Raw genomic sequence first — 27,239 nt, forward strand, 5'->3', positions numbered from 1 at the left:
CCTAAAGATTTATAATTCTAATATAGGTGACATAAAAGTAGTCTTCGATTTAATTTTTTTTTACAGTAAATAACAAATAACAAAAAGATGCCACAATAAAGCTAATCCCTTAAAGATATTCCCAATATAACTGTATTATACGAAATTTCCTATTTTCTCCAGGCTACCTTAGCATGTTAATGGTCGTATAAACCCAATTCCTTTAGAAGATCGACTGGACATTCCTGAGGTACCATCCTCACTCCCTATGAAGGCCCAAATATGGGATACAGGGTGCTAGTCATCACCTTGAAAGATTTTCCCAATATAACTGTATTATACGAAATTTCCTATTTTCTCCAGGCTAGCTAAGCCTGTTAATGGTAGTGTTAACCTAATTCCTTTTGAGGGTCGACTGGACATGATCAGAGCCCCATCCCCTCCAATTATGAAGGCTCAAATATGGGATACAGGGTGCTAGCCAACCCCTTAAAGATATTCCCATTATACAATATAATTGTATTATACAAAATTTCCTATTTTCATTAGGCTAGCTAAGCCTGTTAATGGTCGTGTAAATATAGTTCCTTTTGAGGGCCAACTGGACATTCCTGGGGACCCATTACCTCCAGATATGAGGGCATAAATAAGGGATGATACAGGGTAGCCTGTTAATGGTCGTGTAAACACGATTGCTTTTGAGGGTCGATGGGACATTTCCGGGGCCAATCCTCGCCAAATATGAAGGCCCAAATGTGGGATACAGTGCGTTAGCCAGACGTCTGTCGACCCTTGAATACTATTCTCAATGGAACAAAATATAATAGTATTTATACCTTCTCGCCAGGCTAGCTAATTATGTCAATGTTTAGGTCAGGTCAGCAGGTAATAGTTTTTACTTTATAACTGTTTCTTTTGATTGAAAAGAGGAGTTAAAATATGGAATTTTGAATGTAAGTTTATTAGCATGTTTATGGCTATTGGAAAAGTAAATAGCGAAAAGCAAATTGAACTCCAAGTCGAAATGCCTTTTTATCAACGTTTCCATAAAACGATTAAACATGGTTCCCAGGCGTGGATAATCTTTAACAATTGACCATAAACAAACTTGGTGACTATATACAATCATAAAAAATGACGTCTGAGCCCACCCACCATTTAGCTTCCTCTTTTCAAAAAGCGCGTTATTTGCTGCATGTAATTGTTTTGAATGCATAGTTTTGCTACAAACAATATAAAATGAAACTTTTAAAAGATTATATTTATTCACATTTTTTTTGGATAAATTCAGAAACACGGTATAATTATTTAAGAATTTTATCAGACTATTAAATATGACAAATTTGTAACAGAAATGTTCGCTCTAACCGATCAATCTAATTAAGGACGACATATTCATAATCTACATTGACCATGCGCCTAGAAGTTACAGAAGAAGATATAATAATTTTTTGGGGAACCCTAAATGATCCTTGAGAATGCTATATGAGTAAAAATTTAATTTCCTGCAGATCATTTTCGTAAGATTAGGCCAAGTTTGCATGAATGAGAAAAAAAGAATGTATTTGGGAACTTTTAACATCCACTCTGCATATTTTTTTCTTTATTTTTTTCCAGTATTTTATACAAACAACCTGCATATTAACAACAGCTTTGCAGTTTGGGTTCTCTCCGGGTACTCCGGCTTCTTCCCACACCAATGACCCCCTCGCGCTAACATCCGTGCCAACGAGAGATATTAATATAAGTTGTAGAACTTGTTTATCAATCGTTGTAAAATAAATAAAAGTTCAGTTCAGTTCAGTTTATATGTCAGTAATGAAAAGTTGTATGTCCATTAGATATATTGCGTTTTTGGAACGTTGAAATCAAAACAAAAAACTCAAACATTTTATTCAGATTATAGTGTTGTCTCTAGATGTAACCATATATAATCTCCCAGCACACAGTGGTTTCTGGAGAGATTAAGGCGATTTTTTAATGATCATTATTAATGCGATACACTTTAGAGGATTTTTAATTAATAGTTTTTTTTTCTCATTTTTTTCTTGTAAAAAAAATAAATGCTAAACATGTGGCACAAGTAAATACATAAGTCTCTTTCAGTGCAAAAAATATCTTACACAAATCAAGATTTGCCGAAAACAACGATCAAGCTTGATGTTTAATAAAATATTTAAGAAAAGGCGAAGCTTTGAGAAGTCTTTTTTTTACAATTAATTCTCGGATCGATATTATTAACAAGGAGACCGTAATACTATATATTTATTGCATACAAACAATGAATATGTCGATTTATAAACATTTATCTACATTTTTCTATCCATTACAACATATAACCATCAGCTATCCGCCATACTAATAAAAAACCCAGCGAATTCTACGCCGGGCTTTCAAATCCGGCGAGATCGGGGTACGCCAGCGAATCTTACCCGGTCAAATGAAGCAACTAACCGGATCACCAAGGCTCAATCGGCGAATTCGGCGTACGCCGATTTCGCAGATGAAGTCCTACTCTTGTTATTTTAAAAAAATCAGCGGATCAGATACACGTATTAGCATGTAAGAGCTTGGGGCCCTGGACTGTGTTGAACCCCCTTTACTCCAAATGATTTTTATTTCCAAGAACTTATCTAGGATTATGCATATTAAAAACTTATAAGCCATGAATTGGTTTTTGGAATGTTGGTTAGATCATAAAATTATACTGTGGTATTTCCAGGCTCCGATATTTTGTTTATTTTAATGTGACAACCGCACTGACTTCATGTGAAGTCAGCCAACCTACCTCACGTCTAGATATAAAGTTCCGTGTTAAACTTCTGAAAATAAACTTAAAGACTGATCATGGTCAGAAGTGGATCCGAGATTTTTTTGACATAGCGTTTCTCTTAGAGAAACATCCTCTATATATTTACGTAACTTTATCTGGGAGCGGAAGAGGAAGCAAAAGGGAGTAATTCAGTTGTAGTTAGAAATTCCGTTCCTCACCCTCCCTCTTTAGATTCACGTATTCAATGGCGGCAAACATGGTCAACAGATACACTACACTGTCTGTTTTCTTACCTGAAAACATGTCTGTGCATTAACTAACAACAACGCTAAAGTTTTATCTTTGTTTATTTAACGAACAATTGAAATTCACCTGGCTTTTTTTATTTGAAACATTTTATTCAGGTAATGTGATGTCTGTCATAGAAAAAAAAGAAAATATTCTATATTCAGTTTAGATAATATTACAAAAACTACTGCACTGTTAGTATTTCTAACAGGCATTCTTACAATAATTATTTTTATGAAAAAATCCTAAGCAGTATTATATATGTGTGTGAATGAGAGAGAGAGAGAGAGAGAGAGAGAGAGAGTCTTATCAATCACGTGACTTTTAAAATCAATACCTCAATAGATTTTTGATATGTTCGCAACAGGAAGTGCAGATTACGAATCCACTGGTCATCACACAAATATGTACAAGTAGGTACTGTCTGATGAAAAGTTTTGAAAAACGATATAGCGACAAAGGTAAGAAATAATAACCTATTTACCATGCTGTCCATTTTTTCTAGGTATTTCCGCTTTTCATTTGATTCATGTGTTCAGTGCGGTGCGATATGAAAGATAAGACCTTTATTTACGTTCATGCACGCTGTTTACAAAGTTGGCTTTATTTGAATTGAATTACGAATTGTTATATCGATTTCCATATTAAGAGGTTTTGCTGTTTACGTGTCCGTATACTCAGGTTTTGTTACATACCTGACAGATCATGATTCTCTCGTAATGCTTTAAATGGAAAAAAAGTTTTAGATTACTTCATGGTTTTATCGAATTTTCTGATCAATCACGGGTAATTCGATAAACTTCAGACATGTTACCACTGTATGCCATCCATTTTATCACAAAATTTAATGGTTGGCAAGAATGTAAATACAATACTCTGTTAAGAAATAAAGAAAATTACCTTCTATCATTTCTTTAAATGGGTTTAGCTGGGAAAGTTTTATTGCTTTATTGTTTCAAACTACATCATGTGTTCGATTATACTGATACTGTGCAAAATATTATATTTTACCTGTAAGTACTTATGTGTAGCTATCGATGTGCAATAAAACTACAAAAATTTCTTCCTTAGCAATGATATTGCATTATCTTTTATGCATGTATTCCACCTGTGGTTTTAGGTAATAAATCACTGCACAGGAACAGACATTTACGATATCAAAAGCGGCGAGTGTCGGAATTTATTTTTGAAAAAGTCATTGGTGATCGGCGGGTGGTGTCTTGAATCACTGAAAACGATAGACGACGTCTGTGGACCAGGATGACGCACATTTATCTCTTTTGTATTGCAAGTGTGATCATCTCTTGTAAGTTTCGTTTAAATTAGTTCAATTTTGCTCGATTTAAAAGTCAAATTAATCTTCCATTGACATTCTTTTTCATGTTGTTATGTTAAGTGACAAATTGTATAACTAATCGAGATTAGGTCAAAATCGTCAAGACGTCATGCTTGTTTCAAAAGTTCTTTATTTCAATCAGTTTCAGAATTGGTATATCACAGCCATATACATGTGAAAATAAAACCAATTTTATAATTTATTCTTCAGGTGGTCATAACCTGTCATTTAAAACAGTCTCAAATAGAAGGCACAAGGCTTTTTTTCTTTTTTTTTAAGATTTAAATTGTTTTATTTCTAGTTTGAGTCAGAACACTTCTAAAAGAAGCACTAATACAATAAATAATTGAAATATTTTACAAAGGTAGAATCACAACTTTCACATATATTTTAACAAATGCTTCTCAAAAATTAGCGAGTGAATTTCTTCGAAATGCTTAATTTACAATTTCTGTATACACGTTATATAGTGATAAGGAGGTGTTAATTAGTTGCAATGAGTTGTTCAATTGTCAAATGAAGTTACATCTTTTATTCTTACAATATTTATTGCTTGAATCATAAAATAAGCGAGGTAAAGCTTTATAAGTGGCAAGTCAACGTCCAACGATTTTTACGCCTTGTCGTGTTAGATCGAATTGAAGCATTAAATGGCTAACATTTTTATAAATATTTAAAAAATAATCATTGAAACTCCATAAACATACCCAAAATACATTTTATCGATCGCTTATATGCAGATGTCAATCATTAAACCCTGTAGCCCTAACAAATATTTCTTTCTCAATAATTGTCCTAATATAGTAGGTAAACCATCAAAATTTCACTAGAATATGTTTTCCTCGATCTGCTCACAATCAAATAAACCCAATGGTTAATCAAAATACTTTCTACATTTAATAAGGAAATAGTTTACTAAGAGACATGTTAGAGACACACAAAACAAATAGAAGGCTTTTTACATAGATTGTACGGTACGGCTCATTTCATTTTTTCAATTTCTTTATACTTTCAGTTTGCTGAGAACTTGTTTAACAAGCTGTATTAAAAGAAAAACAAGTCAATAAAATACGTTTTTGATGGAACTTGCAAGATTTGAAATGACAATAATATGCTTGATATGAATTTTTTTTCTCATACGAAATGTCAGTATTAAATCAAACACGGCCATAAGAGGAGGGTTTTTAATAATTCGTAACTACATGAACAAAATATAAATTTACAGTAACACGACAGTAACCTTTACTATAAACCTGTTTGTTATCAAAGCTGTGTGTTGTAGGTGTATCCTCCCAATATGAAGACCAGTTTCCTCCCATATTTTCAGAAACAACACCTAACACACCAAATGTTCCAGAAAGAAATTACACAGGTACGTCACACTTAACATCCCAACAAAACAAATTTCCCATTTGAAGAAAAACCTTGTTATAAAATGATTATATTTACATCTACCAAGTATGGTTCTCTCTTTTTCTTACGGAAACTTATAGTCAATTCATAGCTCTATAGAAACAGCCAGACTGAAATCTACACGCCCCGTTTATCGATTGGTAAACCTACACTGACCTCAGAAAAATCACGGACGGTATGAAATAATCATGATGACGAGACGATTTGGCTGTTTCTGTTATCTAACATACTTATGTACATTAATAGTAATTTAGTGAAGTTTACTTACTTTTTACAATCAAATTATTAATTAGTTAAAAGAAAAATGTAAATATAAACAACAAATTGCTTTCTTTGATGATTCATGCGGGTTATGAAGTTAGCGATCATTGCAGAAATTTTTTTACATATCCCGCTAACGCGGGTTATGTAATTTTTTCTGCAATGTTGCTACCCTCATATCACGTATCAATTACCAAATAGAACATTTAATTGTTTAAATAAATTACTACAAGTAACATAATGTTGCTGTTAAATATATTATTAACAAGCTATAATTAAATGTTCAAACAAAAAACTAGCTTGCGTTGGATATGAATAACTATGAAGTATGCTGCGTTTTCCAGATAACCCCAAATATGTGTTTTCGATTGGTGCTTGGGTTGTGAGCCCTCGCCTCAATGTAAGCATCCATACCGTCCAGTCTGCGGAAACTAGTAGCATGATATCAAGGAACTGTACTCCCATTCAGAATAATTATAGTAATGTCACATGTGATGTCTACTTGAAGGCTTTTGTGGATAGAGAGGTATGTCTTTTGTTATTTGCTTGATTGCTTGAGATAAATCTATATAACAGGAATATTTCTACTATGGAAACGTTCATTAACAGCTAATGAACCTGTATTTGCAAACAGGCTTGATACGCTGATGATTTTTAGACGGGGTCACGTGACCCCGTCTAATAGTTTACTGTTAGATGGAGACTCAAACCGGATGGCACGCTTAGACCACATCAATTGAATCTACGCGAAGAAAAATAGTGCAGAAATTGCTATGAGCGTTCTGTACACAGATTTGATATATATGAATCAATATTTGAAAAATAGTTAAATAATATTCTTTTCATGATTCAAAGATTAGTTTAACAGTTCTTTCAAACAAAAACGAATAAGACGATTGATGTTTATTCTTACTCTGTTTACATCCTGCCTTTGTACGGAATGACCCGATGATGTACGAATGCATTCGGAGTATTCGTTGACTCATAAGAAATTTTACCTATGAAAGTTTATTCAATGAGTTTTTCTTCATTAAATTTGATTCGTGTTGAATGTAATATTCTAAATTTTTTAACACAAAAAAAACGGAACAAAATAACAATTGACGAGTAGTTTCAAGCCTAGGAATATATGACAAGGAGTAAAACTACTTCCAGATAGCACGGGTAAAATTTATAGTAACATTGATAAATTTGACCCCGTCTTTCAGTCCTTTCAGTACTTTGATTAAAATTAAATTGAAACACACAGAATGAATATCCAGGAAATAGTGTAACATGGATATCTTGTCATTTCGTATACCAAACTGAGTACAATTTATATTTACTACTTGTCTACTACAACATGATGAGGGGATCGGATGTTTTAATGCTCACAAGATGCATACATATTCGTATACTTAATTTGTCTAAATATTTCCTCTATTTTTAGCTCACCTGAGCTGAAAGCTCGAGTGAGCTATTCTGATCACATTTTGTCTGTCGTCCGTCTGTCTGTCCGTCTGTCTGTAAACTTTTCACATTTTCAACATCTTCTCAAGAACCACTGGGCCAAATTCAACCAAACTTGGCACAAAGCATCCTTAGCCTAAGGGGATTCAAAGTTGTGAAAATATGGACAACGCCCTTTTGCAAAGGGAGGTAATTAGGAATTTATGAAAATTTTCGAGAATTTTTCAAAAATCTTTTTCTCATGAACCATTAGACCTGAAAAGCTGAAACTTGTGTGGAAGCATCCTCATGTAGTGTAGATTCAAAGTTATGAAAATCATAACCCCAGGGAGTAGGATGGGGCCACAATGGGGGGTTGAAGTTTAACATAGGAATATAGAGAGTAAATCTTTAAAATTCTTCTTCTCAGAAACTAATCGGCCAGGAAAGCTGACACTTGTGTGGAAGCATCCTCAGGTAGAGTAGATTTAAAGTTGTGAAAATCATGACCCCCGGGGGAAGGGTGGGGCCACAATGGGGGGGGGGGGGTCAATGTTTTACATAGGAATATAGAGAGTAAATCTTTAAAAATCTTCTCAAAAAGTAATCAGCCAGGAAAGCTGACACTTGTGTGGAAGCATCCTCAGGTAGTGTAGATTCAAAGATGTGAAAATCATGACCCCCGGGGGTAGGGTGGGGCCACAATGGGGGGTTGAAGTTTAACATACGAATATATAGAGTAAATCATTTAAAATCTTCTTCTCAGAAACTAATCAGCAAGGAAAGCTGAAACTTGTGTGAAAGCATCCTCAGATAGTGTAGATTCAAAGTTGTGAAAATCATGACCCCCGGGGTAGGATGGGGCCACAATGGGGGGGGGGTGAAAGTTTTACATAGGAATATATCAAGTAAAGTTTTACAGAGAAATACATGTATATAGAGTAAATCTTTAAAATTCTTCTTCTCAAAAACTAATCGGCCAGGAAAGCTGACACTTATGTGAAAGCATCCTGAGGTAGTGTAGATTCAAAGATAAGAAAATCATGACCCCCAGGGGTAGGGTGGGGCCACCATGGGGGGTAATTTTTTTTACATAGGAATATAAAGAGAAAATCTTTAAATATCTTCTCCTCATCAACCATAAGACCAGGAAAACTGACACTTGCGTGGAAGCATCCTCAGGTAGTGTAGATTTAAAGTTGTGAAAATCATAACCCCAGGGGGTAGGATGGGGCCACAATGGGGGGTCGAAGTTTAACAAATGAATATATAGAGTAAATCTTTAAAAATCTTCTTCTCAGAAACTAATCGGCCAGAAAAGCTGACACTTGTGTGGAAGCATCTTCAGGTAGTGTAGATTCAAAGTTGTGAAAATCATGACCCCCGGGGGTAGGGTGGGGCCACAATGGGGGGTTGAAGTTTAACATACGAATATATAGAGTAAATCATTAAAAATCTTCTTCTCAGAAACTAATCAGCAAGGAAAGCTGAAACTTGTGTGAAAGCATCCTCAGGTAGTGTAGATTCAAAGTTAAGAAAATCATGACCCCGGGGGTAGGGTGGGGCCACAATGGGGGGGGGGGTTGAAAGTTTTACATAGGAATATATAGAGTTAATCTTTAGAAATCTTCTTCTCAAAAAGTAATCGGCCAGGAAAGTTGACACTTGTGTTATAGCATCCTGAGGTATTGTAAATTTAAATGTGTGAAAATCATGACCCCCAGGGGTAGGTCGGGCCCACATGGGGGGTTGAAGTTTAACATACGAATATATAGAGGAAATCTTTAAAAATCTTCTACTCAGAAACTACTCATTCAAGAAAGCTGAGACTTATGTGAAAGCATTCTCAGGTAGTGTAGATTCACAGTTGTTAAAATCATGACCCCCAGGGGTAGGATGGGACCACAATGGGGGGGGGGGTCAAAGTTTTACATAGGAATATATAGAGTAAATCTTTAAAAATCTTCTTCTCAGAAACTAATCAGCCTGGAAAACTGACACTGGTGTGGAAGCATCCTCTGGTAGTTTAGATGCAAAGTTGGGAAAATCATGAACCCCGGGGGTAGGGTGGGGCCACAATGGGGGGGGGGGGTCAAAGTTTTACAAAGGAATATATAGAGTAAATCTTTAAAAATCTTCTCAGAAACTAATCAGCCAGATGATTCTTTATAATTGTTAAGACTTTGGCTCCAGGACAATTCTTCGGCCTCACAATAAGGTTCAGAGTGTGATGTGGCTTTATATCCCATATATAAACAATTGTTAATGATCTTTTTGAGAACTGCAATACTCAACATGTGATATGACTATAAAATCATCCTGTTAGAAAAGGGACTAATGATGATTATAATCATAATAATATCCAGGGGGAAAATGGATTTTATATATACAGGATCTACATGTATTATTGTACATTGTCAAGATTGTTTGTATTATGACTCCATTAAGCTGATTTTATCATACCTATTGTTCCACAGGTGAGCGATGTGGCCCATGGGCCTCTTGTTACACGATCCAGTTCTAGTCATTTTAGAATGGACATACATGCGTTTGAATATAAAATACAATGCATTGCTTCATATAGGCTATGAAGAATGCGTTTAAGCAATAAATATCTATTTTTGGATATCGTCGGTCCTATTGCACACCAGAACGTGCATACTTAGTTTTACAATAATATATCTATTAAAAACGGTTACTGACGTTTACTTGTGCTCATACGCCGTCAACAGAATTTACATGCGTTATGGAGAATTGATCGTCACAGATTTCCATTGCAAATATGATCTACACTTGATGTCAATATTTGTTGATAACCTATACGATAAACTGCATATTTTTGTTGCGGCTTCCTTTAATTGGTAATGATTTGGGACTAGCAACGAAGCATTAACCAAAGCATAGTTTGCATTTTTCTATTTGAATTCAACGCATTTTGTGAATCGAATTTGACCGCAAATTATACGATTTTGTTCCTCTAAAACGAATTTGATAATATTCTTTTGTAACATTCAAAACACGTCTTTGAAACAAATAAACTTATATTTAGTTTATTCCATGATTAAACGATTTATCATATATAAACTATTTAAGGTTGTTATTTTTAATTTTTGAATCAAAGTTTTATTTATTGTTTCTTGCATAAATTATTGATGTACACCGTTAAGTCTAAGTATTGTTAAAACAGTAAAAACAAAGACAGTAGAGAGCGTCATGTAAGAAAATCTAAGTGCAAAGTAAAAAAAAATATACGAACTATAAAAATCAGGCATCTTGCTGAGGGTTCAAATGTGACATTAATTTAATTATTTTCATTATAGAGAACACAGAGCTTGGAATTCAAGTTTTTTGCAAATAGCAGTAACACAAATGCTCAAATTGTAAGTATTATGAATAAAAAAAAACGCAAGCATTTTGGGTAATTTTTAACAAGTATATAACCATGTTCCGTACACTTTTTTCTTCAGGCGTATTCTACTATTAAGGTTACAGTTACGTATCAAAAAGATTTGAATTTGTATTTATGCTATACTATAAAGTTTGTAAAAGATTACAATAACTCTTCCGAATGATAACCTTCAAAGTCAAATGGAAACTTACACTTAGATAATGTGTTTGTATTAATTAATGAAATTTAATTTAGGAAAATTATAAATTTACAGTATCAGCATTCTAAGCCTAAATTCGCTACTTTGCATCTTTCATTGCAATACTCATATGATGATTGTTGTATGAATCTTTCTGAAAAAAAAATTGGTTTATAACTGAGAAAGGTCGTGCATCTATTATTCATTCGCTGTATGTTAACTTATATATCTTGAAATGGGACAAATTGACTTTTGATACCCTCTCAACACTTTTTCATCAGTTACGTGAATAGCATATCTATGTTTTGTTTTTGGATGTATTGGAGTGTTTTTCTTTTTTCTTGTATAGAAATACAAATCTGTGACACTGATTCTTGATGACGTTAACGATGAGAGTCCAGTTTTCGAATCTCCCTCTTATCAAATTCTTCTTCCTGAGGTACGAAATAGCTGAGGATGCTTTAAAATGAAAAACAGATAATTATAATAACGATTTAAATTTGAACAATTGAATAAAAATAAAACGTAATATTCGTACGAGGTATAGCGCATTTAGTATACGATTTGACCTTAACTGCAGCAATAATGAAAACATCAGACATTTTCACTGTCAAACAACACTAAATACTAACGTGAAATAAGCAAGTCAATACATTATAAACAAACAGAATATGAATATAGAAAAAAAATGTACAAATATAAGAACACGAAAGAAATGCTTCACGACAGTTCCGAGTTTCAGGTGTTGAATTGGTTGTAAGGGTTTATATACCTGTGTGACCGTGCTTACATGAATTTAGGACCGGTGTAAAATAAGTATTGATCATGTAAATTACACAAATATAATGATGTACCTGGTTAAAATGGTCTTATTTATCTTGAACAACATCAGCATTTTAAGAAATCTTTATTATGTCTTACGAGATTATATCGGATTTTTGGGAATATGCAAACAATTTAAGATATTTGACTACGGTATTTGAACATCAAAAACTGGTTTAAATCATTTCTACATGTGTTGTAGTAAAGCTGTACATTATATTCATTTTGGTTTGAGGTCGTATAAAACACCTGTCGATATTGATGTCGATAAAGTTACACTAAAATTAAAATACTTTTACTTTTTCAGAATCTTTTAATTGTATGGTATTTGACCAAAGATAAATTCAAACAGTTTTTGGAAAGAAAAAAAATTATGAAATGCCAAGCGGGATTCAAAGTCATGACCTACAGATTCGTAACTTCACCTTTAGGGGTGAACAATTATAAAAAACTGTACTTAATTTTATTGTTTATTTCATTGGGGAGTACGCAACAATATGGAGGTGTCCCATACCACCTTAACGTGGTCTTTGTTCTGACAATTGAACGAATACGTGTACGTAATTGTTGAGTTTTCTAAAAATAGTAGTGTTTACATTTCGCTTATATATTGCAAAGCTTTGGATTTCGTTGTATGCGTAGTCGAGTTGTACGCACGTGTTTTTATGATTTTGTACATGGTCACTGGTGTAAAAAGATGTATTGCTTTTGTTTCACTTAAATCATGATATAGTTCAAAATACTTGCAATTTAGTCTGAGGGTTTTTTCAATTCTTTAAGTGAGCAAATCAAGTATAAATCAATCTTTTCAATTACACGACATTCATTTACGTTAAGATGCTTTTCAGTTTGCTAGAGGTAATCACAGTTTAGAATATCAAATGAATATTCTATTCGCTTAGTGATCGATGTATATTTCCTGAATTTATAACAATTCACTGGTTACAGATACATTATTTTTAAATCAGTACTGAAAAGTCAGACATTCTTTTGCGAACGGCACATATACATGTATCTATTGTTTAAAAAAACCATACTTTTCGTGCGCATGTGTAGGCGAAATATGAATAGGGCGCTATACCTCTTTATCATTTTCGATCATCATGACTCTCTTAAAACTGAAATGATATTGTCTATTTCTGTTTCTTTCAATAGAACTTTAGAGTAAATAGTACAGTGACCAATGTAAATATCAAAGCTACAGATCCCGACACTGGAACAGCGGGACAGGTGTTTTACTCGATAATGGTAAGATAAAACAGACACTCAGGGGCAACATCGCTGACCTGGTTATATGAGCAACAGCAGCCACCAGACCTATGAACGCTTTATCTACAGAAATACAAAATATCTTGATAATTAAATTAAGAAAGCCAGGTTTAAAAAGATTTCAAATCTAATTCACGCATTTCTGTGCTAAATATTTGTTACGTCAATAAGCCACTATCTTAAGCAACTTGTTTATTTTTTTACAGTCTTCAGGTCAGGTAAGTTTTACAAAAAGAAAGCACAATTCACTTTTTTTATTTTTCATTACCTGTGTTTAATTTTGATTTTCACGATTATTATTTATATAAATTTCATATTCAGTCAAGTTATTCTGTGTGTTGTTTTAGGCTTCAAATCTTTATAATGGGTATTTTGACATCAGCGCAAGTAACGGAGATTTAGTTTTGAAGAAGGAATTGGACTACGAAACGTTAACGTTTCTGCAATACACCATCATAGCAACGGTATTGTTTTCAGTTTTATGTCGAAAAAGTTTGTGTCGAAGTCTTGCTGTAAAAAAGCATATATTATATTAAGTATAGACAATTATAACACTTACTTATACACATTTTGTTCAATTTATTTTGATAAGGTGTTTTTGTAATAAAAAAAATTGTTACATTTTGATTAGAGAGAGAGAGAGAGAGAGAGAGAGAGAGAGAGAGAGAGAGAGAGAGATACCAAAACGTCATTGATAAGGTTACAAACAACGTAATTTTGCATAACTGTATGAAGAGCCGACATGGCTGAAAGCGTGAACAGTAAACAATTTATTTAATTTGGACTTTCGCATTGTTTTATTTCTTTAAATATTCTCTGCCGCGCTAAAGCTTTATATATATATATATATATATATATATATATATATATATATATATATATATATATATATATATATATATCTTTTCGAATTCTTGCTGTAAAAAAGCATATATTATATTAAGTATAGACAATATTACAACTTACCAATACAAATTTTGTTCATAATTTAAATCAATTTATTTTTATTAGGTAAGTGTTTTTGTAATAAAAAAATTGTTAAATTTTGATGAGAGAGAGAGAGAGAGAGAGAGAGAGAGATTTATTCATGCATAAATTTCTTCATCATGAAATAGAGAAATGTTTTAAAACCAAACCGTCATTGATCATTGACAACGTTACAAACAACGTTTATATATATATAGAGGATATCTATATTGTGTGATTTTATATTTGCTTTATCCAACGAGTTGAAATGGTGTATATATTCGCGAGGCTTGCCGAGCGAATATAACCATTTCAACGAGTTGGATAAAGCAAATATAAAATCACACAATTATAGATGTTCTATTTATCTCATACAATTTGATTTATATTATGAAGCTTTTGAGACAGTCCCTTGTGTGACACAAATTGGTTTTTTTTTTTCAAAGATTAAAAACGATGATGCAACGTTGTGTTATGCGGCTATTGTGACCTTGCGCAATACAATTTAGTACGTCATTCCTGAGATAAATCTTACTGTTTTAATGTAAAGTTTCACTGAAATAAACCTTAAAATAATTTTTTAGCTCTAGATAATTTTTCTAAGAGCTCATTTACTTGATTAAATGGAAATTCCGATTAGAAGAGTTGAATAATCAAGCTTGTTGACATACACAAAGTTGCGAATGCTCGTTAGTTTGAATTGACTCGAACGAGGAACAGTTGTTGATGCATGATGTTTAATGAAACAAACACTAGGCTAGCCTTATGATTCGAAATTGAAAATAGTGAATAAGGATGCTTACTGGTGGTGGAATCAAAGTCTCATGAAACATTATTTCGGTAAGTTCTTGTATATAAACACAACCAGAGCGCTCTGTTTTTATCGCGTCGTCATGATGAACTCCTTGATAGTTAACGTAATTTGTTTTATAAACTTCACAAAGCAAATTGAAAGTTTGAAGTGGGCTAAATTTATCAAAAATCTTGACAAACAAGAAAAAAGGGTCTTGTGGTTACGGTTATGAAAAACTTTGCAAAAAAGGTGGGGAGGGGGGGGGGCTAACCCCCCCCCCTCACAATAGCCCCCGGTTCCGACGCCTGTGCTACGCAGTTATGTGTTTTCCTTCATATTTGTAATTTAAATCTTTGACAAAATCAATTTTATATTAATTTTTGTAGTAGATATAGTTATGTTGAAAGTACTAGCAAATCTTCGAAAATAGGTTACTAAAGCGTTGAAACGAGGGGCTGTGTCAAAAGTAGTTCCGACCGGAAGTATTTGATATAGCATCACCCGTGTGATATAGCAAAGGTTTATCACACGGGTAATATACACCACACGTATGAGATAAATATATATATATATATATATATATATATATATATATATATATATATATATATATATATATATATATACAGACCCTGAAACGTACTACTACACCAAAAAAGCGTGCGACTTTCGTGCGAGAAACGTTTCGTGTAAACCGTTTAGCGTTTCGTGTAAACCGTTTAGCGTTTCGGGCAAAGCGTGCAGCGTTTCGGGCAAAGCGTGTAAATCGTTCCGAGCAAAGCGTGCGAGAATCGTGTGAAACGTTCATCAGATTTCATTCGGAACTCTCTGACAATTTAATTGTTTCAAAATAACGCCCATGTTTTACATTACTTTCAACTGTTTGTGATTAGCACAATTCTCTATGTAGGTATTCTTATGAAAAAAAAAATCTTTAAGAAATGATATATTTATCTTTTTACAAAATTTAACTCATTTTTAACAAACAAAAGAAAGGTACTCGTATTAAAAGAAGACTAGTTACTGAGACTATTTGGCTGTGTACAACCTGCTCACAATGACCTCGGACATCGGGTAAGACCTGCTTCTGGCTGAATCGAACCTGTCAATCAAACTCTGTGTATTCGTTTTCATTGGATGGTCACGCGTCTCTTTTTTTGTCAATGGCCAATAGAAATTTAATGACTTCAAGGTAGTCAGAATCAGTATTCGATAATGCACACAATTTAAATAATAGATTATTTAACATTTATTTGAACAAAATTAAATGTAAACATAGAAAGAAAAAATATACTGTTCATTTCTATAAAATGCGGGAATCCCGATTAAAAATATTTCCACAAATATCTTAATTATTTAAACATTTATAACGGAAAATAACAAATCTTAGAAGTAATTAACACACCGGAATTTGCCTAAAATGTACACATACAATTAGTTCTTATGAGGATCTATATGCATGGTACTTAATTAAAAAAGATTATGATAGATACCCTCTACGCCGTTATGCGGGGCGCCGGTTATGTATACGAATATTGAGTCAAAAATTTAAATCATTTTTCTTTTTTTTCTTTCCGAAATCCAAAATAGTAATGACAACATTCTTTACTGTTTAATCGATTGATTTTTTTGGTGACATTTGTGACATTAATTACGCGAAAGATACGACATAATAAATAAATAAATCGGTTGTTTTATAGCATTTTTTCTAACTTATGTGACAAATTTAATTTTACATAACTTTCAAAATTATTAATGTAAATAATCACAGGTATATTAAGTTTACTGTTAGTATTTTTACATCGTATTCTCTGAAACGAATAAAAATACTAATGTGAGAAGAAAAGACAAATCTTGTCGAAGACTGAAAAACCGATTTCAGTTTGTAATCATACAGATATTTTTTGGGATTGAATATTAAGTTACCGTAACTTTTTTTCTGGATTTTTTTATTATTTACGGCACTAATAAGAATCATGATTATTTCTTTTGATCAATAAATATATTTATAGAAGTAGTATTTTTTGCTAATTCTGTGAACAAATATTTATTTGCTTTGAATATTAATACCAAATTAATAAAATTAACCAATTTAATACTTATGTACATATATGTTTCTAATATCAGTATTTCTATTACTTCGTGTTTTCTTTCATTTAATTCTTACTAACAGAGTCAGGGTAAAAATCCGAGAAGTCCCGATGGAAACGAAAATCGATCAGGATAAAAGCGTGTCCAAAGCGTGTGAAAAGCGAGCAAATCGTTTCGTGCGAGAATCGTTTCGTGTAAATCGTTTAGCGTTTCGGGCAAAGCGTGCAGCGTTTCGTGTAAATCGTTTAGCGTTTCGGGCAAAGCGTGCAGCGTTTCGTGTAAACCGTTCAGCGTTTCGTGTGAACCGTTTAGCGAGCGTGTAGCGATCGTGCAGCGAGCGTGTGGTGTAGTAGTATGTTTCAGGGTCTGTATATATATATATATATATATATATATATATATATATATATATATATATATATAAATATAAATATATATATATATATATATATATATATATATATATATATATATATATATACCAATCAGGATGGTGGTCATGATAACCCGACACACAATAGTACGGCAGAGTTACTGGTGAAGGTTGAAGATGTACAAGACAAACCACCAGTTTTTCTCGGACTTCCATATGTAAAGAATTTCCCAGAAAACGTTAGTGGGGTAGGTGGAGAACTTTACATTATGATGAAATAAATCAATGTTAAGAAATATACTTATTTGATATTTTCTATTAAAAAAACCCAATTATTTTATGTTTCATAATTATGCATTATATTCCAGTAAAATAGGAGATATTTACACACTTGAAATAATTCTTTATCCTACTTAATTATAAGTGAAACAAATGTTGTTGACTTGTGAAATGACAATATGATTATCGTTGATAACATTGAAATTATAAAAAAATATTTTGGACACAAAAAGTATGACAAGAATGACTTAAATATTGTAACAAATATTTTTTAAAAAGGTAATCCTCCATGTACAGGCAATAGACGGGGACCTTGGTATTCCGAGAAAGGTTGTTTATGGGAACCTTAGTGGTAAACAAATTAAAACAGTGTTTCAATCAACAAAGTGATATTTTAATATTTATTGAATAAGATGATTTATTGTTGAAATTTCTACATGCTGAAAAATGGTCCTTTTCAGGTGTCACTATAGTATTAAATTTTACTATGTATTTAAAAATTACGCATTTTTAAATACAAATTTAGAATTTCTGGAAAAAATCCCTTGACATCTTTTTAAACAACGCTTCATTTACAATTTTCTAGCAACATATACACACTTGCATCCTGCAAAATGCGAGACTTGTTTGCCTCTAAGTTACACATGTGCTTGCAATTGAAAATCGAGCCCGGGTCTTTTCACCGCCTCCGAAAACAACACGCATCAAAATTTCAAATGACCTCGCATTATTACAAAACTGGAACACTAAGACCTCATACAAATTGTTTTACGTCTCATAAAATCAGATCCTCTCGCGTGCGGAGACGCCCCAAGTTTAAAGAAGAATTCGGGAATTATTTTGCCTTATCTATGTTTTGACACTTGTACACGGAGTTTTAAAAATATATATATATTTTCAGGCTCATGTGCTCAGTATCTAATCATAAATGAAACAGGATTTATCAGCACCGCACCAGGAATGAATTTAAATAGAGAAAGCGAAGAAATTTCAAAAGTTCGAGGAGTTTGTTTTATTAAAATAGAAGTAAGCTTCATATTTGTTATCATTAATTTGTTATCAAAGTTTCATACGTCCCTGACAAGTTTTGTTATATAATGTTTTTACTTTAAATAAATTTGTCTTCATCAATAATTATCATATATAAACGTATCAAACGTTTCTTCCCCACTAGATCATACTTTCTCAAAGGACTTACATGTATTCCCAAAATCCGAGAAATAATTCGGTATAATCGAAAGTTAACGTCATGGCGTTTAAATGATTTCGCGTCTGTCCATTATGCTTAGATCTAAAGACAAAACACAAACATGTACACATCATTAATTCGAAGTTCAACTAATTGATCAAGACTAGATATTAGCACGAGTGTAGACGGGGTTTCACCTTTTATCATTTATTTCTACGATTTGGAAGCATTTCCATGTCCTTTCTATTGCATATTATACGTACTCTACAAGATTGAGGTGTGGAGTATCTGCTAGCTGCATTGTAAAATTAGTGTGTGAAAGGCATTATCTAGCATCAGACCTATTTTATGGTTACTTTAAATTTCAATGTACGAAATTGCCACAGGCTGAAGAGCGAAGTTTTGATATATCATATTAGTTAGGTTTTGATAAAAAAGAGCATGCGTATTTTCTTGTGTAATTCTAGCTCAAACCATTATTCTCATCTACATGTACGTAAAAATGATCATTGTGCAATTACGCATGTAACTATATAAATATATATTTCCATTCAGAACTTTACATCATATCAAGGGTTTGCGTTGGTATGGAAATTATAAGATGAGATTTTGCTAAAACTAAGCGATATTGTACGTGAATGTGCCTTGCAGACAGTAGCAGCTACATATAATATCCTTGCATGCAGTGTCCCTAGTATGTAATACAAAAAAACGTCTATTTGTTCCAAAAAGTGTGCTCTTCCGATACATTCACTATTTGGGTTCTAATTCCAAATTTAGGTAATCAAAATGTAGTAGTCCTGTTGTCATGTTGCGACTATGGCTCGGACCTCCAAAACGATAGAGGATCAGGTTCCATGGAGGAGTGGGCATCCTCTGCTGACCTGTCACACCCGCCATGTGCTCTTTGTCGTAATGGGGGAAAAAACGAAAAAGTCCGAAGACAATTAAGTGATTAATTATGGTCTTACAATTAGTATGAAAGGTTTAAATCAAAATGTTTTGTGAAAAAAAACCCAGACCTTTTTTGAACCTCGACCTAATTAGATCACGTTTGTGGGCATCTACTAGTATTCTCAAGTACTCAATTTGTTACTTTTATTTTAGTGAGTCATTTTAGCTCACGTGAGCTGAACTTTTCTGATATCGTTTTGTTTGCTTCTGTCTCTCTGTGCCTATCTTTCCGTTCGTTCGTAAACATTTCACATTTCTAACTATTTAGCATTTGACCCATTATTTCAAATGAGACAGAGCGTTATCTGATTAGGAGAGTTTAGTTTTTTTAAGTTAAGGGCTCATGCTCTCTTTCAAGCGTGATGATGATAATTATTGAAAAAAAAATGTGTTTTTCCCCTTAAAACTTCAAAAACCATTGGACCAGAGAAGCTTAAAAAATGTAAAAGCGTCCTTAGTTAGTATTAATTCAAATTTGCTCAAACCATGATTATAGGGTAAAAGATTGCAGTCTACAATGGGAAGGAGCTGTTATACAAATGTATAACATAGGAAATTATAGTTAAACCTAAAAAAAAGTTGCGTAGGAATTCAAAGTTTGATAAAGGTTCATATGAACAATTCATAAGATCGTTTTTCAACTGCTTAATACCTTATAAGACTATAAAATTATGTGTTAAAAAGGAGAATCAATGTTTAATATAAGAATATCTCGAGACAAATTTAAGCAAGTTGGCAAATTCATTAATATTGTCTTAAACAACTGAATGTATTTTCTAAGCAAAGTTGGGCGATTGATTTGGTTGCCAGTATATCTTTAGTACTATTAGACATATTTGTCATTCATAACGATTTTATTTAATACTAAGGCATACGAAGAGGGAACGGAAAAAACAAACTTAACGTGCTCTACCACGAGTTTTGCCTTGACTGTTGACGACATCAACGATAATGCGCCGAACTTTACCAAGCCCAACTATACAGGCAGTGTCGATGAAAATGCCAAAATTTCTATTTCTTTCGATAAAAGTATTGAGGTTAAAGATATTGATCAGGTAGGATGTTTACATGATCCGTAATGATTCTACGGTTTTTTGTCTTTAAGCATAACACGTTTATAATTTTGTTGTATCTTTTTCTTTTCACTCTTTGAATTCATAGTTTTGTCATTTTTTAAATAATAGAACAATCATAATAATATTAATTTGACCGTCCACTACCCGAATATGACAATCTACAGTGGGATCGATGTTTCACCATCGACAATTACGGGAAAAGGGATTGTTTTGCTCCGTGTAACCAAACCCTTTGACTACGAAGAACAAAAATTTGTGGACCTGGTGGTAAGTTCGTTCTTTTACTAACATCTCCAGGGGAATGTTTACAACACCTTATGGTCAAATAAAAGAAATATCAGAAGATGAATCCTAGAAACAAATGAAAAATATTTATCATATTGCATTAGAGAAATTCTTGTCTCATTATACTTATCTTTTGTTAAAACATTTACGACTATAATAGTACATCTATACATTTACATTATAAATAAATAAATATTTAAATCTACATAGCAAATAAGGACGATGCTTGTAAGTTGTATCGATAAAAAGTAAAACAAAATTCCTCAATCATCTGAGAAATCTATTTTTTCACGAAATAAAATCAGTCATGTATAGCTAGGTATAAATTTAAAGTATCATTTTTTCATTCTTTATTTACGATTTATTTTCTAACACTCTATGCAAATATTGTCTAACTTAACTTTAAATTTATATGTTGATAAACTATATTAAAAAAAAAACCATTGAGTACATTTTTAATATTAATTTTTCTTTCAGTTGAAAGCAGTGGATGGCCAGGACAGTTCTTTAAGCTCCACTTGTAGCATACATATTGAAATACATGATGCCAATGACAATGATCCACAATTTAATTTCAAAGAGTATAATTTCAATGTATCCGAAAATAGTTGCAAGGGCACCATTGTTGGTATCGTCAACGTAGGTATTATTTGACATAAATTAAAACAATAATGCAAATGTAAAATTAAGGTACACATATTTTTGCAAATTACATAAATATATAATAAATGATTTGTTAAAAGATACGAAAATGATAATTTTGTTTGCTTCAGCAAATAATCAAGTCTAATCTTTAGCTGGTCATTTTATAATCCTGCTGCATGTTGTACTTTTAATGCAAAGGGGCATAACCTGTCCTTTTTTTAAAGTCTCACATGTCTTTTAACGCAGGGTGCCAATATTTTATGTATTTTATCTATACGAAATTTTACTTGTTATATTGGCACTTGAAACTTAAATAAACAATTACTAAGTATTTTTTTAACTTCTTGAATATACATATAAATTAATTGGTTAATTAGTTTTGGTGAGAATTCGTTAATGTCACAACGTTGTTGTATCCACATGATGAAACCAGTACTTTTCATTATTAAATCGTAGGCATCTGACATGGACTCTGGTCATTTTGGAAATGTATCTTATCAAATAAGTGGAACCAACACCAGGTATGTATCTGAATGATTAAGTGCATCGGTCAATGGGTTCAATATATCACTGGCACATATATCTTTTTAAAATCTGTGTTTATGCAAGTATTAAAAAACGACAAATGAGCTTTATAGAATATGGCTCTAGTTTAACGCTGTAATAACCCAAAATACGTTTAAAATTAAAGCAGACTTTTGAAAGAAAGTCAATAAATGTTACAGTTTGCTACTTAAATTGAATATTAAATATCACTTTATTGTGTTTATCTTTTGCGACCTATGTTGTAAAATAACAACTACGAAATCCTCTTAAACATCTTATAGGTTTGCGATAAACACAACCAGTGGAGAGATATTTGTAGCTACTGACAAGGGATGTAACTGTACCAAAACGGAGTGTGATGACAGCGATTTAAATTGGGAGAAAAATCCCGTATTCTTTTTAACAGCTGTAGCCCAAGATGGAGGAGGTAGTCGTTCACCTGTGTCAGTTGAGATTCATCTTCTGGACATCAACGATAATGCTCCACAATTTATATATTCTAAATATGAAACTAGCATCAAGGAAAACAGCACAACTTTTTCTTCAGGAGATCAGCAGATTTTTGTTCAGGTTTACATTTTTAGCTCACCTGAGCTGAAAGCTCAAGTGAGCTATTCTGATCACTTTTTGTCCGTCGTCCGTCCGTCCGTCCGTCCGTCCGTCCGTCCGTCCGTCTGTCTGTCCGTCTGTAAACTTTTTACATTTTGAACTTCTTCTCTAAAACCGCTTATCCAATTTCAACCAAATTTGGCACAAAGCATCCTTATGGGAGGGCGAATATAAATTGCAGAAATAAAAGTCCGATCTGTATTCAAAGCGGAGAAAACCTTGAAACTGTAGAAAAAGGGGGGTGCATTTTTAAAAATCTTCTTCTCAAGAACTACTGATTCCAATTCAACGTAGTTTAGCATAAATTATCCTTATGGGAAGGAAAATATAAATTGCAAAAATTAAGGTCTAATTCTGTTTCAAATCTGAGTTATTACGAAAATAATAATAAAGGAAAGGCGTGTTTCAATCAGTTTAATAGCCTCGGATTCGGCATCCGGTAAAATGGGTAGACAAGACTTGGCCTGGGCAAAACAAAAGATAAGCAGTTATTAATCTGCCAATCTCATTAAAATTTCAGGATATTTGATGGACCAGTATATTTGTATTTGCTGTAAATATTGCTGCAAAATAATGCGTATTTGGAATTGACGATTGCCGATCTGCCCCGGCTTTTATTTTGCCACGGCCCGGTTTTGCTTACCCATTTTACCAAGACTCGTATTCCATACTTCTAAAACGAGGTTTTTTGTTTAAAGCAGCCATGACATTATACGAAAAAGGGTCGATCTGACTATGATGAATTTGCTTGTTGTGCAACAGTTCGCGTATGAAGGGAAATTTTTGAAACATGAAAAATATATTGGTGCCGATTTTGTGAAGTAAATTGAGGCTAAATATTTCAATGCGTTGACAGTTTTCACACATGACGTTGATGTTAGCTTGTTCTGATTTTCGTTCCGTTTTCATTATTTATGCTTTGTAACCTGGAAACTGTCGTCTGTATTTCGTGCTTTTTACGTATCAAATCAAACAGAGACTTCGGTAAATCAAACAGTTACGTTAACTGTTTACCTGCGCAAATTAAGCAAAATCTGATGTAGGAGTACTGAAATACAATTCATTCTATCGGTAATTCGGCATTATTTTTTGCGTAATGGTAGATTAATGCAATAGGTTTTTGTTGAGATGCTCGGCATTTTCTCTAGTTTATTCAGTTTAAATAGAGTTTGATATCGCTTACGGAAAAATGTAGGTATATACATGTATATATATGATTCATTTCGAAAAATTAAATTGTGTTCTTTATTTGTTATACATGTAGTGCATGTTTCTGGTGTTTAATTGTTAACAATTTCTATTTACTAACCATTTTTGAGTGTTTGCTTCGAATTATAAGCAAGATACAGAGATTTGCTAACAATTCTATGTTTGTACACAGATCTTAAAAGCTAAAGATTAAATCAAAGTACTGATAGTACTGAAAAGCGCTAACCCAGCTTCTGTATGTATATAACAGATATATGTATATAGCATTTCAGCCTCTGTATACGCACTATATTTCCTCATCACTGCATGACAGTCCCTGCAATGATGTATGTAAGCCCCGTACATTAATTTCACAATAACCCATAAATTAGATTCACAATAGCCCGTGCAGTTATGTGCATAAACCCCTGAAACTGGTTCCCTAACCAGTTTAAATGATGTATACTTTTGCTTATAGGGGGCGGTTATTCGATGCACCGGAAGTTGAAGTCTAACGACAATAAAGGGCTGAGCTATGCTTAGCGCTTTAAAAAGTAAAAAAAATTGTCAATATTTATTACGAAAATTTTCAAAATCTGTTCTTCCAGAAACCAACTTATTGAATTGTAAACTTAACCTTTTTAGCTCACCTGAGAATGGGGCCACAATGGGGGGTCGAAGTTTAACAAATGAATATATAGAGTAAATCTTTAGAAATCCTCTTCTCAGTAACTAATCGGCCAGGAAAGCTGAAACTTGTGTGGAAGCATCCTCAGGTAGTGTAGATTCAAAGATGTGAAAATCATGACCCCTGGGGATTGGGTGGGGCCACAATGGAGGGTCGAAGTTTAACATATGAATATAAAAAGTAAATCTTTAAAAATCTTCTTCTCAGAAACTAATTGGCCAGGAAAGCTGACACTTGTGTGGATGCATCCTTATGTAGTGAAGATTCAAATTTGTGAAAATCATGACCCCCGGGGGTAGGTTTGGGCCACAATGGGAGATCGACGTTTTACATAGGAATATACACAGTTAATCTTTTAAAATCTTCTTCTCAGAAACTAATCAGCCAGGAAAGCTGACACTTGTGTGAATGCATCCTCAGGTAGTGTAAATTCAAAGTTGTAAAAATCATGACCCCTGGGGGTAGGGTTGGGCCACAATGGGGGATCGAAGTTTAACATAGGAATATATACAGTAAATCTTTAAAAATCTTCTTCTCAGTAACTAATTCGAAGGCAAAGCTGGAACTTGTGTGGAAGCATCCTCAGGTAGTGAAGATTCAAAGTTGTGAAAATCATGACCCCTGGGGATAGGTTGGGGCCACAATGGGGGATTGAAGTTAAACATATGATTATATACAGTAAATCTTTAAAAATCTTCTTCTCAGAAACTAATTAGCCAGGAAAGCTAAAACTTGTGTGGAAGCATCCTCAGTTAGTGTAGATTCAAAGTTGTAAAAATCATGACCCCTGGGGGTAGGGTTGGGCCACAATGGGGGATCGAAGTTTAACATAGGAATATATACAGTAAATCTTTAAAAATCTTCTTCTCAGTAACTAATTCGAAGGCAAAGCTGGAACTTGTGTGGAAGCATCCTCAGGTAGTGAAGATTCAAAGTTGTGAAAATCATGACCCCTGGGGATAGGTTGGGGCCACAATGGGGGATTGAAGTTAAACATATGATTATATACAGTAAATCTTTAAAAATCTTCTTCTCAGAAACTAATTAGCCAGGAAAGCTAAAACTTGTGTGGAAGCATCCTCAGTTAGTGTAGATTCAAATTTGTGAAAAGCATGACCCCTGGGGGTAGGTTTGGGCCACAATGGGAGGTCGATGTTTTACATAGGAATAAACAGAGTCATCTTTAAAAATCTTCTTCTCAGAAACTAATCAGCCAGGAAAGCTGGAACTTGTGTGAAAGCATCCTCAGGTAGTGTAGATTCAAAGTTGTGAAAATAATGATCCCCAGGGGTAGGGTGGGGCCACAATGGGGGGGGGGGGGTCAAAGTTTAACAAAGGAATTTATAGGGTAAATCTTTAAAAATCTTCTCAGAAACTAATCAGCCAGATGATTCTTTATAATTGTTAAGACTTTGGCCCCAGGACAATTCTTTGGCCTCACGAGAAGGTTGAGAGTTTACTGTACGTTTATATCCCATATATAAACTATTGTTAGGGATCTTTTTGAGAACTGCAATACTCAACACATGATATGACTATTATAAAATCATCCTGTTAGAAAAGGGACTAATGATTATAAACATAAGAATATCCAGGGGAAAATGGATTTTATTTATACAGGATTTACATGAATTATTGTATATTGTCCAGATAGTTTGTATTATGACTCCATTGAGCTGATTTTATCATACCTATTGTTCCTCAGGTGAGCGATGTGGCCCATGGGCCTCTTGTTACATTTGCGATAATTTTTGAAAGTACAAATCATCTACAAACCCTTTATTAAAAATCTCTTTTAGTTTTTTTTTTTGGAAAAGATTTTTGATTACAAACTCATTTTGTATAATTTAAGGCAACGGATCGGGACGAGATCAATTCACCAAACAGTAATATATCTTACTGCATTGTGGATGACAATGATACCTGCATAAATCACATCCATTTTCATATAAATCAGTCCGGAGCTGTCTCGTGCATTAAAGAATTAGATTATGAAGAGTTATCCGTATCATCCAGAGGCAAAGCAGGAGAGCTTAGATTGAGAATAAAAGCATGTGATCATGGAAATTCACCTTTATGCTCAACAGTCACCCTGACAACATTTGTGCAGGTAAAAGAGAAAAACAATGTACGAAATCTTTTTTGTAATTTTGGCAAAATTTCTTTCTAAATGCCTTACGTCATAAATTTTCATCTTACAACAGGATGAAAACGACAACAATCCAACATTTAACCAAACACACAAGGGCTCTGTTAAAGAGAATTCTGGAATCGGTACCAGTGTTATATATATATATATATATATATATATATATATATATATATATATATATATATATATATATATATATATATATATATATATACACCTTTGGATTAGTAACGATATATATATATATAT

At 33.2% G+C, this 27,239-nt stretch overlaps 1 protein-coding gene across 4 annotated transcripts in view; it reads left to right on the forward strand.

The window, feature by feature from the left end:
- Positions 1–3,349: 3,349 nt before the first annotated feature.
- LOC105323962 (cadherin-23) overlaps positions 3,350–27,239 on the forward strand; it is a 34,569-nt gene continuing 10,679 nt past the window's right edge. For 3 of the 4 annotated variants that reach the window (XM_066067444.1, XM_066067448.1, XM_066067447.1), the window contains exons 1-19: positions 3,350–3,501; positions 4,161–4,346; positions 5,659–5,748; positions 6,395–6,576; positions 10,799–10,858; positions 11,415–11,504; positions 13,043–13,135; positions 13,363–13,374; positions 13,504–13,620; positions 17,496–17,627; positions 17,938–18,010; positions 18,560–18,684; positions 20,671–20,856; positions 20,986–21,144; positions 21,640–21,801; positions 22,264–22,328; positions 22,635–22,923; positions 26,691–26,948; positions 27,043–27,112. In XM_066067444.1, the coding sequence (XP_065923516.1) occupies positions 4,301–4,346; positions 5,659–5,748; positions 6,395–6,576; positions 10,799–10,858; positions 11,415–11,504; positions 13,043–13,135; positions 13,363–13,374; positions 13,504–13,620; positions 17,496–17,627; positions 17,938–18,010; positions 18,560–18,684; positions 20,671–20,856; positions 20,986–21,144; positions 21,640–21,801; positions 22,264–22,328; positions 22,635–22,923; positions 26,691–26,948; positions 27,043–27,112 (2,209 nt within the window). In that variant the 5' untranslated portion in view covers positions 3,350–3,501; positions 4,161–4,300. The remainder of the gene's footprint in view (positions 3,502–4,160; positions 4,347–5,658; positions 5,749–6,394; positions 6,577–10,798; positions 10,859–11,414; positions 11,505–13,042; positions 13,136–13,362; positions 13,375–13,503; positions 13,621–17,495; positions 17,628–17,937; positions 18,011–18,559; positions 18,685–20,670; positions 20,857–20,985; positions 21,145–21,639; positions 21,802–22,263; positions 22,329–22,634; positions 22,924–26,690; positions 26,949–27,042; positions 27,113–27,239) is intronic. The other variant, XM_066067445.1, reaches the window with a different exon arrangement.

This window comes from Magallana gigas, chromosome 7, assembly GCF_963853765.1.
Source record: "Magallana gigas chromosome 7, xbMagGiga1.1, whole genome shotgun sequence".
NCBI classification, from domain to species: domain Eukaryota; kingdom Metazoa; phylum Mollusca; class Bivalvia; order Ostreida; family Ostreidae; genus Magallana; species Magallana gigas.